General features: G+C 43.5%; 1 protein-coding gene across 5 annotated transcripts in view; it reads right to left on the bottom strand.

The window, feature by feature from the left end:
* LRRC27 (leucine rich repeat containing 27) overlaps window positions 1–17,312 on the bottom strand; it is a 58,677-nt gene that overhangs the window by 23,988 nt on the left and 17,377 nt on the right. For all 5 annotated transcript variants that reach the window (XM_074232129.1, XM_074232127.1, XM_074232128.1 and 2 more), the window contains exon 6: window positions 9,571–9,886. In XM_074232129.1, coding sequence (XP_074088230.1) covers window positions 9,571–9,886 — 316 coding nt within the window. The remainder of the gene's footprint in view (window positions 1–9,570; window positions 9,887–17,312) is intronic.

The raw sequence follows: 17,312 nt of genomic DNA on the forward strand, positions 1-17,312 counted from the left end.
AGCAAAGCAGGTGAAGAGGGAGCTGAGTTCTCCACTTGATGCCCTCCCTTTCCTTTTTGGCATTCCATTAATGCCACCTCTGCCCCCTACTCCCACCCCAGGTGCAGCCCAGGCTCCCTCCTCAGTTATCAACCCCTCTAGTAATGCTTTGTTGGATTCTGCCCGGTATTCACACTTGCTACCCCTGGAAATTATTTTGTGCGTGCTTTGTGTGGTTAGATGTGGTGTCCCCTTGGAGGAACATAAGTCTCTTGAACATAACCACTTGATAATAATCTCAGGGGCATAGCATGTGGCTCATGCTTAAAGCCAAGGCTGAGGGGAACCACGTGGAGGCTGACCCCAGAACATGCTACAAGGAAGAGGGCTGGCTGTGGAGAGGGCAAGCCCCTGACTCTTTACCTGAGAAATGAGATGGGGGGAGATGTCTTCCCCAAACCCTTCCATCTTATGACCTAGCATCCTTGTTACTCTGATGGCAGGGCTTTGAGTAGGCTGCAAACCAATGGAACTGTTCAAGGTCTGGCCATAACCTTTCTCAAGTCTTGTACCTAGAGAACCTCAAAACATTATGCCAGGATGATCCTCTCATGAGATCAACAAAAGTTCTACCTTTAACCACATGGTATGAGCCTTCTCCTGGAGGAAACTTAAATGTGCCAGAGACCCTCCCCCTCCAGCATCATCAACTCTACTGGATGAAAATATCACATCTGATCCTTGGGCCACCCTGAGAGAGGCTTCCCTTCAGTAAACCTCAATATCCTCATCTGTAAAATGAGGACAATAAGGTCTGTAGTCACTGCCTCACTGAGCAGCTGTGAACTCCATATGAGGTTATAGTTATAAGATCTGACTTCATTAGTAAGGAAACTACTGCTACTGATGCAGGCTAGCATTGATTGCAATTGGTTTTCTCAAGGAATTTAGCCAGAACATAGAGAAGAGGCAGGTTCATAGCAAGCAGATTAGATGGATCAAATGAAAGGTTTTTTTTCCCCCCTATAACTTTTATTCTTTTTTTCCTGGTCCAATATCAACATTTTGTTTATTTTTGTAGATTCTGAGTTCTGAGCTTTCCCCTCATCCCCAAAACATTTGGCACAAATACACATACACACACACACACACACACACACACACACACATATATATATAGACATACATACATACATACATACATATGAAGCCATTAACTTCATACTTCTATTAAATGAGTTTTTTTTTGCAGATGTGGAAAACATTGGGCATTTTTGAGGACACTAGGGCAATGGCCAATAGACAGGGAGAGACTGAAGAAAAGAGAGGAGAATGTTAGAGGAGGCAATACATCTAGAGTTAAGATGGCTCAGATGGCTCAATATTTGTGCATCTCATGTTTCTTTTGAGCTACTTCAATTCTGCTTTGCTCATAGAGCACAGCACTTTCTCTGATGAGGGGATGCCATGCTGGGCAGTCCTGTGCTAGTGTCTTCCCAAGTTGCACAATCCATTCCAAAGTTTTTTTGAATGAGATCTTGAGAGTGTCTTTGTATTGCTTCTTCAGAGTGAGTTCTCTGTGCGATAGGCAAATATATGTTTGGCATTTGAATAATGTGGCCACTCTACCAGAGTTGTGAATGCTTGGCAAGTTTAGCTTGAAAAAAAGACATCAATGTCTGGTACCTTTTCTTGCCAGAGGATCTTGAGAATCTTCCTAAGACAATTCAAATGGAATCTATTCAGTTTCTTGGCATGGTGCTGAAGAGTGTCCAGGCTGCACAACAATGAGTTCAGCACAAGGGCTCTATAGATCTTCAGTTTGGCAGTCAATTTAATACCTCTTCTCTCCCACACTTTCCTTTTGGAGCTCCCAAACACTGAGCTAACTCTGGCAATATGTGTGGCAAGCTCATGAAAATAAATGTGGAAAGTACACTGCCAAGGTAAGTGAATTTATCCACAGCATTCATAATTTCTCCATTTGCTGTTACAAATAATTCCAAATATGGATGGTGTGGTGCTGGATAATGTAGAACCTGTGTTTTCCTGGTGTTAACTGTTAGACCAAAATTGGCCCAAGCAGCAGAAAACTGATCTATACTCTGTTGCATCTCAGCCTCAGAGTCTATACTGAGTCTGATCTTGATGTCATTTTTATTCTTGTTGAAGACATCTGACAACATTGTTGAAAACATCATGCATGTGAATAAGGACACAGACCTGGGTAAGTCTGAGAGCATCAGTCTAGATTACAAGCAAGCTGGCATGAAATTGATACTGGTGAACTTTTCTGGGCAACCAAGTTTTGCCATGATTTTCCACAGGCCCCCCTGACTGACAGCATCATAGATTGGTCAGATTAATGAATGTTGTGTACAGACCTTTCTTGTGCTCTTGTAATTTCTCTTGGAGTCCCTTGGCTGTTCCTGAAGCCATACTGACTCTTAGTTAGGTAACTATCTTCTAGGTGAAGGGTTAGTCTGTTAAGGAGGACTCTGGCAAGAATCTTGCCAGAAATGACTAAGAGAGGACTCCCTTCTCCCACATCCTGCCAGGTTGTCACAGGGCAATGTATTTTCCTTTATCTTTTTTAAAAAAATTATTTTCTATTTATTTAGGGCAATGGGGTTAAGTGGCTTGCCCAAGGTCACACAGCTATGCAATTATAAAGTATATGAAGCTGGATTTGAACTTAGGTACTCCTAATTGCAGAGCTGGTGATGTAACCATTGTGCCACCTAGCTGCCCCTATTTCTTTATCTTTATAGAAATGGACAATGGAGGCATTCTTAAACTCCTAGGGGATAACCTCCTCTTTTCATATAACCCAGGAAAAAGGTTTTGTATGAGAAGTGGACCCTCCAGCTAATAAATCTCACCTGGGACAGAATTGACATTAGGTACTTTGCCAGTTGAGAAGATTCTAATTGCAAGCAAGACTTCAGTAGGAAGACTGGTTAGCGAAGGATTGACTTCAACCTAAGGTATACAATCAATGACTTCAGCATTGGATGATGATGGTCTGTGATGATGGGCAAGTTCAGCCCTTCTCTCCAGGATCATATTATCACTAACCAAGATGGTTCCACCAGCACTGAGTAGCTGAGATGCACCATAGGACTTTGACCCATAAATATCCTTCAGGGCATCATAAAAGCACTTTGGATAGTTACTAACGGTGTAAAACTGAATTTCATCTGCCTTCTTACTGAACCAAGAATCCTGCATCTCTCTAAACTTCCCTAGCACTTTACTTTTTATGCAGCTAGATGCTGCCTTCTTAGAGATGGATGACATATCCTGCAGGTAAATCCTGTGGAGTTCTCATTTTTCATTTAGAAGCTTCTGAATTTCACCATCATTTCTACCACACCAGTCTTGGAGTTTGCAGTTGTTGTGACCTAGATGAGCAAATTCAATGCTGAACATCCCATCTCTGAAAGTTGCTCACTCCCTGTTGCCAAGTGTATTGACTCAACTTTCCAAAATAGTAACAAACTGCTCTTGGATAGAGTTCTAGTAGTCATCTCGCCTTAGGATTTTGATTCTGTTGAATGTGAATGTTGAAGAGGATTAAGTCTTTGGTTGGTCCAGTACTCTGCACCACACATTGCCTTCATCACTCTCACATCCTGTCAATGTCTTCTCCTTACAATGACAATAAAAAAAATTGTTTGTTGCAAGATGCACAAATCTTTAGTAGTAAGTGTCTGCTGCTGTTGCTGCTTTTGACTATTCCTCTCAAGGAATCCTTGCCATGTTGGGTAGCCTCTGCCTACTCTGGTACTAAAATCATTCAGAATTATAAGCTTTTCCTCTCAGCACATTGTTATTTATTTATTTTTTTAGGTTTTTTTCAAGGCAAATAGGGTTAAGTGGCTTGCCCAAGGCCACACAGCTAGATAATTATTAAGTGTCTGAGACCAGATTTTAACCCAGGTACTCCTGACTCCAAGGCCGGTGCTTCATCTACTACGCCACCTAGCTGCCCCTCAGCACATTGATATTGAAGAGACTCCAGGTCTTCATAAAATTTTGCTTTCACCTCATTAGGGTTTATCATGGTAAGTGCATATGTGTGTGGAAGATGGTGGCATGTCACGTTCCTGTAAGGGCAATCATATTGTTATGAGCTAGTCATTCACTTCTCTGTTAGGCATATAAACATGTTGGCTAGATTAGTTCTGATCACAAAACCTACACTTAGTTTCATGGTGCTCCTGCCACTCCAGAAAAATGTTCATCCAACTCCAACTTTGGTAAGCATTTGCAGACCTTGCTTCACTCAGGGCTGATTTGCATGTGATACCTCCTGAATTCTCTTGCTAACTATTCATCTTTCAGATCAACTGGATTTCATGTTGTCCATAAGGGTGTGTACATGTTATGTACTAATGGTCAGTCCTATCTGGCCTTGGTCATCTGTGTGCAGGATTGTAACTATAGCTTCCACTGCATCTATACCTGTTCCTGTTGCTTCATCACTTGCCTCAGGACCCTGAAGTAGGTAAAAATGGTAAAACTTTATGGTGATGTCTTCTGACTCGTATATAAATGGATTGAAGTGCATGAAGTAGTTAGCCTACTAAATCGAAATTCAGTGGCAAAACAAAGTCAAGATGACTGATGATGGTCCAGGAGTCAGTGGATGATGTTGGCATCCTTAATGTCTAACCAAGCTCTGAGCACTCTTCAGAAGCATTGTAACAAATTGTTCTCATCTGCCCATTTTGCTGGAGGAAGACTTCACATGTTTGGGGCAGACATTTTCCTAACTCACTGAGGGGTTTGAGATCCCTTGGTTACCTTCAGCCTGGTTTAGCCCACCTGTTGTAACGATTTATTGAGGTGTAGCCAAGCACATATTATAACTTCTTGGAGCCACAAATGAGAGTTGGGCGAAACACATGAACACCAAAGGTGGGTGAGCAGCTGTGAAAAGGGCTTGACAGTCCGCAGAGAGCCTCCCTGAAGATCCTACACCCCTGGAGTCACCTAGGCAAGGGAGTATCCTGACCTGGACCTCTTTTCCTCACTTCCTTTGACTAGGGGAAGGCCTTGAGCGCTTTGGAGGATGCTTTCCTCAGCATCTGAGTAGTGTGTACAGGAGGACAATGGTTGGTGGCAATATCTATACTGGGAGCTGGGTAAGATAGGAAACAATAAAGAAAGGAAGATTCAAGGATTTTAAAATATTCCAGTAGAAAATACTGAACCCCACCTATGGGGGCCCTCTTGAAGATTCCTGCAAAAAAAAAAAGACTTCCAGGATCCTTGAGTGATTCCATTGCTATAGATCCTCTGAACTTGTATTTGTGTTCTCCTGATAAATATCGCTCAAAGTTCTTTGAGTCTGACTGGCTAATTGATCATCGCAGCAGGGCATTCTGGGAGGGGCTTCTGAGAAGTATTAGAAAACCACTCCCAACTCTTTATAGAGTTCCTCTAGAGCCCCAGGGAAAAATAGCTGATGCCATTGGAAAATGGATCCAGAATAGTCACTGAACATGTGGGAAAATATAATGATTACCAAGTTTGACCCTAAGGACAGGGCTATATATGCAGGACATGATATATTACTCTTAGACTTGATTGATATATTGGTTAATTTTGCTTTTTATTCCTTTCTCTTTATTCTTTGTTATAAGAGATAAGTTTCTGGGAAAGGGAAAAAGAACACATTTAGAAATGAGTGATGGCAACTGTACAACCTATATTGTTTACTGCCATGGGGAGGGGGAGGAAAGGAAGGTTGTGGAAAAATGGGGAACTCAAAACCTTGCAAAAGGTTGAAAATGATCTTTGCATGTAATTGGAAAACATAAATAAAAGAGAAAAAAGAAATGAGTAATGGGAAAATGAAAGATATCAATAAAAACTAATTTTAAAAGACAAAATAAATAAATAGATCAAATGCTTCAGGAATGATGAATCAAAGAAAAAAATAAGAGTTCCAGGCAAACCCAAGAATAAAAATAAAGTATCAGAAACAAATATTCAAGGTAAAATATCTCTATGGTATGGAATAGAAGAATGTTTCTCCTGCAGTTGTTTTCATTGGCTCCAAAGAGAACTACCATGTTACCTATCCCCCTAAATAAATTCTAGTGGCTCCCTATTTCCTCAGTATCAGTGATAAAACCCCCTGTTTGGAATTCAAAGTCCTTTATTACCTATCCCTACTCTTGAAATCTTGTTAATATTTTATAACTCTCTTCCCTCATTCCCCTTTCTCAATGTACTCTGGAATCCCATGACCCTGTCTTCCAGCCTTCTGGATATTCCTCAACTCTCCATCTTCTGACTCAGGGCATTTTCTCCAGGCCTGGAGTTTTCTCTCTCATCATTTTAGCCTTCTGGCTTCCTTCAAATCCCAACTAAAATCCCACCTACTAAAGCAAGGCTTTTCTGCTCTCTCTCTTAATTCCAATACCTTCCCTATTATTTCCAATTTATCCCCATCTATAGCTTGCCTCCATGGGGAGGAAACCAGGAAGCTCCTGGGAGAATCATGATGGAACATAAGGAAGATACAGACTGTGGAACCTGCAAGAACATTCTGGAATTGGCTTTGGGCAACCAGCCCTATGGGGAAGGGGAGGGGTCATGAAAAATTCCTCCTTCTCTGGACCTGGGAGCTCAGCTGGTGGTGGAGGAGGGGAGTGGCGCTGAAGACCTAGGTTCAGAGAGCTCCCTGGCACTTCATCAGTGTAGAACTGGAGTCTTCAGCCCCAAAAGCACTGATGTGAATTGGGGAAGGGAGTGCTGTGCTAAGTCACCAACCTCACTTTCTCCTCCAGAGTCATCTGGCCCAATGGCCAGAAGTGGATCAATATGACTGGAGATGGCCCTAGATATGAGGCCTGCCCAGGGTCACATAACTATTGTCAAGTGTCTGAGGCTGGATTTGAACTCAGGGCCTGCCTTCCCACCTTGTCTAGGGGAAATAGGCCTTGTAGAGACATCATGATTTGTACCAAATTTGGTAAAAATTTTAGGTCAAAAATTGACTTTAACTCCCCAAACTTTCAGGTGTCAAGGGATGATTCAAGGGATACTATGGGAAAGGAAAGGGTGAAGCTGTCTGCAGGGGATACTTCTCAGCCCATACTGAATAAGGGTTTACTGTTTAGACATGTGGGAGGATGCCCAATACCCTCAAATTCTGCAGACATTTTTGGTCTCTGCTATCTTTCAAAACAAGTCTTTTTGTAGTTAGGTTTGAGATTAGGCTAAGGGGTTCCAAATATGAACCTCTGGTTCATGCTTCAAATTTATAAGCCCTCCCAGATTCCTTCTCTAGCTTTGCCTTTGGCGATCCCATACACTATTAAGAATCCCAGGACCATCTATGGAAGCATGGCCGATCTTGGTCCCCTGCCCTGGCTGTCCCTTGGAATTTCCACCAGTCCATTCATCCCGCTGTCATTCAGCTGCTCAGTCAGCTTTGATGGTCCTCCTTCATCCACTCCCAACAGAAGATGCCAAGTATTACCCACTTCACCTTGGACAGCTCCCTCCACCCATCTCAGGTCCTCTCTAGGAGGGCTCCTGCATCCAGGCACCTCCCTTTCCACCCAGACCATCCAAGCAGCCCCTTCATTGCCTTCACCAGCCCACTTCTCCTAGACCTCATTCCATCCCAAATGAGGCTCAGCAAACTCTGCCTTTGAAAAGTCTATATTGAGGAAATCCTTCCAAGCCTAGTCCAGGAATCACTTTTTCCATCACTCCTTGAACCCTCTTTGTCCTTTCTGCTGGGCCCTCCTCTGAATTGGTCCCATTAGAATTTCTATTACTGTCACCCAGAGATCAGGAATGGGGAGTAATTTCTTACTTCTCTCATTGGGGCCTAGTGCCACAGTGCACACACACAGTGGATATCTCATAAATGGTTGAGCAACACTAGGAAATGGTGCCAGAGGGTTTAAAGAAAACTGCAGCATCCTATGAGTTTAAAGACATTTTTCCAATTCTTCAACAGAGGGATTTTGGCTCTTTTCCCTTAAATTGAACTGAATGACTGAATACCTCTCTCCTCTCCTTGTTGCTGTCTCGATTTGTTTGTCTCTCTCTGCCTCTGCCTCTGGTCTCTGCCTCAGTTTCTCCATCAGGTAAACTCACTTATCTCCCAACTTGGCTGAAGTGGGCTAAAGGATAAGCTGATTCTCCTTAGTCTTCTTCTGAGATAACCCCTGCTTAATTGGCACCTGACAAGGTTCTCCTCTGTGGTGGGAAGACTTGCTTTTCTCACCATCCTCTCTAAGCCTCCCAAGGCTTCCTTCAAGGCCTGGCTGGTCCCCCATGTGATTATAGTGTTTTCTCCAACTTCAACTGATTGTGTCTCTCCTAGGTGAATGGAAGCTCCAGGAAGGCAGGGCAACATGGACACAAAATAGAGGACTGGGAGAAAACCATCCAAGTTTCAAGTCATCAGGAGTGGTCCTTGGTTCTTTCTTCAACTATCTGGAGGGATGCCAGCCTCGGCCCCAGCCTATTCAACTCAAGAGCATGAGGGGGATGCTAGTCAGCAACGAGCTCTAGAGATCTTGGTAGTGTTCCCGATGGAAGTGGGTGACTACAAGCTGATCAAGCTTCTGTCCTGTACCAGCTTAAGCACAGTGTCCACCTTGGCCTATGCGCAGTGGTTAGCAGGGCAAGAATGGGGTCTACAAGGCTCCCTGCAGACCCAGATCTTTCAGGAAAGCTCCAGGGAACTCAGGGTGCACCCTCAGTGTTTTTAAGATGGCAATTCATAAAATCCCAAGGACAATCTAAACTCATTCATCTTTTTCTTTTACCACTAAAATGAGATGCAGCTGAGGGTGTATGAAGTGCAGATGGGGAAGAGAGCTGACATTTCTCCCTAAACAATATTTTATGTTAAAAAGAACTAGAGATTGTTGTGTATTCAGTTTTAGAACTGAAAGAAGCTCCTCATTGTTAGGGTGGCAGAGCTGGAAGTGGCCTCTAGTCCAGGCCATCCTGGAATAAGATGGCTCCAGTCAGCTAACCATGCAAGGAGCCATCTAGGCTGATGGCTGAGGGGTCACTCTTCCCCTGCTCCCTGGGACATTGACCCCAGCCATCCTATCCTGTATTGTGGGGCCAGGGAACCAAGTCCTTCTGCATTCTGGGTGCACACCGGGTATCTGTCTCTTTCTTGAAACAGGATGGTCAGGAGGTCCCCCAACCCCTTCATACATTTCCTCTTTTAATTCTGCCTAGGACAGTGCTCCCACTGACTGACCTGTGCTGGGTCACCTCTGCTAACTTCCACACTGCTTTGCCCTTTACCTCCTTGGGCCCCATTCATCCTTTGGACCTCTGGTTCCCAGCCTGTACACCAGGGTTGTGCCTCTCATCTGGACACTCAGCAGACAGAGGTGTCAAAGGACAGCAGTGACCAATGAGGGGGATGTCCCCAGGTGGAGAAAGGCTCCCAGGTCACCTGCCTGACCTCAGAGGGTCCTCCCAAGTCCTCAGGGAGGCTGCTTTAGGCTTGGGGAGGCTGCTTTAGGCTCAAAAGGAACACTTATGACCTACTTTTTACAATGTCACCAAAGAATACTGATTTTTCAAAATTACCTGAAACTGTATTTTGGCTTCAGACCACGTTCCTTAGCAAGGTTGTTCTGCAGGTTGAGAGGTAACTGAATGGGCAGGAACTTGTTTGTGAGAATTTCAGCTTTTTCACTGGCAATGATTTCTTGCCTCAGCTTCAAGAACTGCTTCATTTCTTCCTCATTGGGGCAATCCTCAGAAGTGTCTACACTTGGCTCCATGACCTCAGTTAAGTTTAATTTTTCCACGTGTGGAAAAATGTATTCCTTTCCTTCTGGGTCATCTTGGTTGACCTTGGAGATTGTTCCTTCAGCTGCATCATGGTTGGCTTCTAAGCTTTCTATAAAGGAGTTCACTGGTTATAAGTGTGGGGGAAATCAGATGATTTTATCACCCTGCCTTTGAACATTCTAGCCCCTAGTCCAAGACCTATATTTTCTTTCCATCCATAAATAATAACAATAATAATAATAATAATATCTGACCTTTATTCTCAAAGAAAACCATGACATCATGGAGGTGATACCATGACATGAATTGGATTTAAGTGAGAGGGGCTGTGCTAAGTCCCCAGCCTCACTTTTTACCTAGAGCCATCTGGGTTCAGTGGCCAGATAGGAATCAGGATGACTGGAGATGGCCCTGGATTCGAGGCAATAATGGTTAAGTGACTTGCCCAGGGTCACACAGCTAGTTAGTGTTAGTTGTTTGAGGCCAGATTCAAACTCTGGTCCTCCTTACTCCAAGGCCAGTGCTCTATCCATCAATATGGACTCTAACAAAAGAGAGCCCTGTGGCTGCAGGGTAAAAAACCAGACCCTCCCACCACCTCCATCCTAGGCAAGCTTCCTAGGAGGTGGGAGGGATGGACCTGTGATTCCTCTGATACAGTGGAGAGTTTTCAGGGGCACTAAAAACTACATGGTGACAATCAGTTCTGGGGACTCAGATCCAGATGTGGCTAGTTCTAGAAACAATCTATGAGAAAATCTTTGGATGTGAGACCATTATTACTTCAAAATATCCCCTTCCCCTCTGACCACCAGGGAACCCTCTCTTGACAAAGACAAACGAAGAAAACAAAACTGTCATGTCCAAGAACATGGGATATTGTGCTCTTCTATGGTCCCAATAACATCCCTCGTGTTGTAAAAGTGGAGGTGATGAATAGATTTAAGGGATTCGATCTGGTAGAGAGAGTACTTGAAGGACTATGGACAGAGGTTTGTGATATTGCATAGGAGACATCAACAAAAAAAGTTCCAAAGGAAAAAAACAAGAAAACAAAATGGCAGCCTGGTGAGGATTTCCAAATAATTGAGGAAAAAAGGAAAGTAAAAGGGGAAATATATACCCAATCAACTAGAATTCCAGAGAATGGCAAGGTGGTTTTTTTTAAGTTTTTTTGTAAGGCAATGGGGTTAAGTGGCTTGCCCAAAGTCACACAGCTAGGTAATTATTAAGTATCTGAGGCTGGATTTGAACTCAAATACTCTTGACTCCAGGGCTGGTGCTCTATCCACTGCACCACCTAGCTGCCCCACAATAGTTTTCTTAAGTGAGCAATGCAAAGAAATAGAAGAAAAGAAAAGAACAGAATGGGAAAGACAAATCTTTTCAAGAAAATTAGAGAAATGACAGAACATTTTATGCAAAAATGAGCATAAAAAAAGAAAAAAAATGGTAGAAGTAGAAGAGATTAAGAAGAATCAAGAACACACAAAAGAACTATACCAGAAAGATCTCAACATCTCTGATAACCACTATGGTGTGGCTACCAATCTAGAGCCAGACAACCTAAAGAATGAAGTCAAGTAGGCCAACAATAGGTTAGTGGAGGAATTCTAGCACCCTAAAAGATGATGCCGTCATCATCACTCAATAGACCAGCCAGCTTGGACAAATCAACAGCAGTCATTGGATTGGAAAAGACCACTTAATATTCCAATCCTAAAGAAGGGCCATGCCAAGGAAGATTCGAATGACTTGTGCTCATTTCACATGCCAGCAAGGTTATGATTACAATGCTCCAAGCTCAGCTTCAGCAACATGTGGACCAAGAACTACTGGAAGAGCAGGATGGTTCTCAAAGAGGCAGAGGCAATAGAGACCAAAGTGCCAACATCTACTGGATTATGGAGAAAGCAAGGGAGCTCCAGAAAACATTTACTTCAGCTTTAATGACTACACTAAAGCTCTGGACTGTATGAATCACAACAAATGTGCCAAGTCCTTAAAGAGATGGGAGCACCAGATCATCTGAGTATGACACAACTGATTGGTTTAGGGTTGGAAAAGAAGTACAAAAGGCTATATATTGTCACCTTATTAATTTAACATCTACAGAGCACATCAGATGAAATACTGGCCTGGATGAATCAAAATCCAGAATTAGGGTTGCTGGGAGCACTATCAGCAACCTCAGATATGCAGATGGTACCATTCTGATGGCAGAAAGGGAAGAATAGGATGAGGGTGAAACAGAAAAGGATAAAAAGTTGGATTGAAATTTAACATCAAAAAGACTAAGATCTTGGCAAAAAAGAGAAGAAAAGGAAGCCAAATCAGACTTTATCTTTCTGGGCTCAAAGATATAAAATTAAAAGATACTTGCTCCTTGGAAGAAAAGCTATGGCTAACCTGGACAGCAAAGGAAAAAGCATCACCTTGCTATCTGAAAGTAATCATATAGGGTTGTGAGAGGTGGACTATGGGAAAGCTGAGCATCACTGAATTGATGCTTTCAAAGTGGAGTGCTGAACAAGACTCTTGAAAGTCCCTTGGACGGGGAGAAGATCAAATCAGTCAATATTTAAAGAAATTTATTCAGGTTATTCTTTGAAAGGTCAAATACTGAAGCTAAAGACATAATGAGAAGATGGGACTTAATGGAAAAGTCCCTGATGTTGGGCAAGATCCAAGGCAAGAGAGAAGGGGATGGCAGAGGATGAGCTAGAGAGAATGCCATGGACGCAATGAACATGAGTTTGGACAGACTCTGAAAGATGGTGGAGGTTGGAAAGGCCTAGGATGTTGTGGTCCACAGGGTCATAAAGAACAACAGGGTTTGAATTCATAAGCCCTCATTCACAACACCAGCTGGGTCTGAGGCCCAGGGACGAGCTTTCTGAGGATATGTGAAGGCCATGCTCCTCATCACCTGTCCTGGCACTGCCAAAGAGCTTTATTCTACACTGGCCTGGCCTTGGGCTGAACTCTTGCTGCTTCTTAATTATATAGGTTAAGCTTCTGGGCAATAGATAATCATCAAGGTTAATAGGAATGTGCTTCCCCTACTTACTTTCCATTGACAGTTTAGGTGAACAAATTTTTTTTTTTATTAACAAACCTGTATCAAGTGCTATGGCTGGCTGATCCTGACTCTGTCTGAGGAAGAGTCCCACTCTGAGTCCCCCACAAGTAAGGGGCCCTCCATGCACATCAACCTATGCCTGGAGAATAACAGCCAAAGTCATGGGGAGTCCTATTCAAAATAACTACCAAAGCACACTGAAGATGTATACAACAGAACTTCAAAATTCTCTTAAAAAAGACAAAAAAATGGGAGTGTCATCCATTCTTTATAGTCTTCCCCATTAAAAATGAAGCCACTGCCTGAATTAATTTGTGGATTGAGCACTAGACCAAGGGCACTTTATGTGTCTATACAAACCCATAATAAAATTCAGTGAGAACAAGAGAACCAGAATCTCATGGAAAAGCAAGAAACAGGAGTGTGGAGGGAAGAGAATTTTAAGCCTCAAATTTCACTAGACAAAGCATGACACAATTTTGGAGTTAAAAATAGAAAAGATCGGGAAACAGATCAAACAAAGAAGAAGCAGCTGAAGTCAACAACCCAAAGTTCACTGAGCCTGAAAACATCAGGGACTTAGTGAACATGAATTGATCAGATGTGGACCTGAGGCTGAGATCAACACTTCCTAACACACAGGACAAGAGAGCACACCAGTCCAGGTCCTTGTCAGAACTACTTTAGAGACAAAGGGGGAAAATCCTCGGTCTAGTGAAGCACAGAGGTAATCACAAAAGATAGAAAGAATCATTTCAGCTACATGTAAATAAAAAACTCTTACAGGAACATAATCAATCTAGCTTTGACAGGAAAGGAAATGTTTATCTGGAAGACTTTACAATATCACCGAAAACATCTGATACTTGGAAAGTAGGGTATATACTGGGGGGGGGTCCCAAAAATGTGACTGAAGTTGTCATTGACAAAGCTTATGGCTCACAGCTGTGGAAGCAAAGGAAAGCCTACCTTAACTAGTGAAAAGGCTTTAGAATGATGTTGAGTTGGCCCAGGGTCATGAAGTCAGGCCTCATAGAGAGGAGCTTACCAGTCACTATTGTAAGGGATGGGGAGAGGTAGACTCTGACTTGGTGCTGATGCAAAAGCATGCCCCTTCCCAAGATGCACATGAGTATCAGCCTTCCCTTTAGCTGCAGCATCCTTTGGTTTCTTACGGTTTTGTTTATGGGGAGAATACCAGTGATGATATGCATCAGTTCTTTCCCTCAATGGGTTAGTTTGCCAGTCAATGGACAATGCTCCTTTTCGGAGTTAGATCGGTGATGACGAAACAAGCTAAATACTCAGAGCTGCCTGCTGTAATGGGGAGGGGGTGGTCTGTGACTGAGTCAAGCTTAAGTCTCCCTGGATGAGTCAGACCTGACTCAGCAGAAGCCCCTTGTAGAGCCCGGCTTGCCTTCATGCCAATGGGAGACCCTGATGTGGACAGCTTTGGAGAAGAGCTTCACAGGTTCCTTGACAGTCAGTTCTGTTCTCCTACTGCCACTGGGCATGTTTCCCAAACATGAATCTCTTTTACAAATTTCCAGTCAGGCTTTTTTTGTCCATGGAATCAGACTGGGGACATTTTCAGAACCATTTTCAAGGTAGGTCAATTTGCTCCAAAAGGATAAGTTAGACACTGTCTAGGCTGAGGACAACAGATCCTTTGAGATCTAAGGGAGGTCTTTAGCAAGGTGGCAGTGTGGTCCTCTCTGGAGACCCAGTCTAACACTTGGCTGGAGGAGGCCTCATGAGGCTGCTCCCCACATGAACTCTGGGAGTTTGTGTCCCCTCTCAGGGTTCATGACTGGCCTTAGTCTGTTGTTAGCCTCTCAGTAGGAGAGGAATAGAATGCTTTTCTTTGTAAGGTAGAAAATGTAAATTTTTAAAGAGTTAATCACCAACTGGTAATCTTTGAGGAATACAAACCTCTACATCTTAAGACCATTCACAGGGTATTCTCAGGTTTTGTTCAAAACCCCACTGGTAAAATACCTAGTTTTCTTTTTTTTTTGGCTAAATGCCTGAAAGGTGCCTTATTGAAAGCCAATGTTTTGTGGCCTTTAGAGATGGGAGCTTCTGAAGAGGTGGTTCCCCAACTTTGCTCCTTGCAGAGAGCTGCCTGAAGGAATCAGAAGACAAAGGACTTCAGGTGGTCAGATGATGAAGTTTGAGGTTGGATTGTCTTAATTAGATGATAATAATTCCCCCATGATGAGAGGCCTACTTCAAGGACACACTTTTTTTTTTCTACTATCCTTTCAATTTTCCCAAGAGGGCCTTCAAAGGTCAGTCCTCTTCATGACTTGAACATCTCCTTGATTTTGGTCTGTGGGTTTAAACTCCAGGGACACTGATTGATACAGTAAGTACTGTCTTTGGAAAGAACTCAGACAGTCCAATATGACCTTACTGAACGAAGGGGCTCTCAAAAAGGGAAAGGAAAAGCCTCTACTTCAGACTCAAAAAATCAGTTTCACAAACAGAAGATGGAGGAGACAGGGCCTTTTAGGATTCAGGGGTTGCAATGGGCAGCAAATTTCATGAGTCAACAGGCTGCCTTGACAGTCACTGTTTTCAAGATTTGGGGAGGGGGAGAGCAGGGATAGTTTTGTTGTCCTCTAGCCTCAGTGAAAAAATGAATGGAGCAACAGTTCCATTGACATCTTTTCTTTTAAATTTTATTTATTTAAGGGAAATGGGGTTAAGAGTGACTCACCCAGGGTCACACATCTAGGCAATTATTAAGTGTCTGAAGCCGGATTTGAACTCAGGTCCTCCTGACTCTGGGACCGGTGCTCTATCCACTGCGCCACCTAGCTGCCCCCCCTCCATAGACATCTTACATTCAACATGTGTAAAATAGAATTTGAATCTTTTTTTCCTAAATCTTTCTCTAACTTCTCTCTGTCAAGGATAACAGCAGCTTCCCAGTCCCCCGGGCTCACAACCTAAGACTGGACTTGTCACTCTCACCATCACATCTAAGATGGTGCCAAAGTCTGTCCATGGTTCCTTAGTGACATCTTTCAAGTACATCCTTTTCTCTCCTCTGACACATCTACAGTTCAGGTGCAGGCCCTCACCACCTCACACATGGACTATTATAATGCTGTTAGGAAGACTGCCTGCCTCCAGTCTATCTCCATTTCAGCCTCTAAAAAGATTTAATTCAGGTCTGACCAAATTACTCCCCCCCCCCCCCGTAAACTCCAGGAGCTCCATGGCCTTGAGGAGCAAGTACAAAACACTCTGTTTGGCCTTCTAAGCCTCCTCTTTGTAATGCAGCCCCCCCTCTCTTTCCAGTCTCATTATACCCTACCACAGATTCTTTATCCAGTAGCCCTGGCTTCCTAGTTGCTTGTTCCCCAAACCTCCATCTGTCAGCTCTGTCCTTCTCTTCAGCTGTCTCTCATAACTAGAATGCTCTCCCTCCTCAACCTAAGTCCCTGATAAAATCCCCCCTTCTATAGGAAGCCTTCCTCACCCTCTCTCCAATCCAGGGCCTTTCCTCTGGGCATAGCCTTCTCATTTACCTGGCAGGTAGCTAGCTTTGCACATATCTGTTTGTCTGTTCTCTCCTCCTTGGATTGTACACTTCTAGAGGGCAGGGCATATTCTTTGGCCTCTAAATAAATGTTTCCTGATAGATTGACCTAAGGACCTGAGTAAAGTTGGGGAAGTTGGGGAACCACCTCTTCAGAAGCACTCAGCTCTAAAGTCCTGAATGAGACCAGATGAGCTTTACTCTCCTTTTATCTCTCCTCAGTCCCACCATGAACTCTGAGTACATTTAGCCTGACCCACGGCAAGGATCCTGGACCAGCCACCAGGCGTACAGGGCCCAGGATTTCCAACGACACCTTTAATATCTTGTTCACATGCTCATGGAGATGCATTCTAATCTTCAACCAAAGCGAGCACTTCCATCTCTGGGGTGCAGAAGAGAAAAAGGCCTGCCATGGCGGACGCCACAACAGATGCCACAGCGGACATCACAACACTGTGAGACTCTTAAGGTGAGTTTGCTTTGTTTTTCAAGTACCCTGATAGCTGAAGTTCCTGACTTTCAGAATGGTCCTCTTCTGGGTTTCCTTCGCATCCTCTGCTGTGTATTTTTTCTGATGCTTCAATGACCCTCTTTCTCTGTTTCATTTTTTTGGAAGGGGGGGCCCACTCTGCTACCTCTTTGGGGTACCAATGTGGTTCAGTGTGTAAGGAATATGGGGGTGTTTGGGTTCCACAAGAATGTGGAAGGAGGATTGTTAGTTTACATGACAAAAACTAGGGTCCACCTATATTGTTGCCTATGAACAGGGTACTGAGTTAAAGACAAAAGACAGCCTCCATCTGATCAAAGACTGAAGAGATTGCCCCACCTGTTTTGAAGTCAACCTGGAGTCTTGACCTTCTCCTTTGGACATGCTCAAGAGATCTAGCTGCTCTTGCT

The sequence above is a fragment of the Macrotis lagotis genome, chromosome 4 (assembly GCF_037893015.1).
Source record: "Macrotis lagotis isolate mMagLag1 chromosome 4, bilby.v1.9.chrom.fasta, whole genome shotgun sequence".
NCBI lineage: Eukaryota > Metazoa > Chordata > Mammalia > Peramelemorphia > Peramelidae > Macrotis > Macrotis lagotis.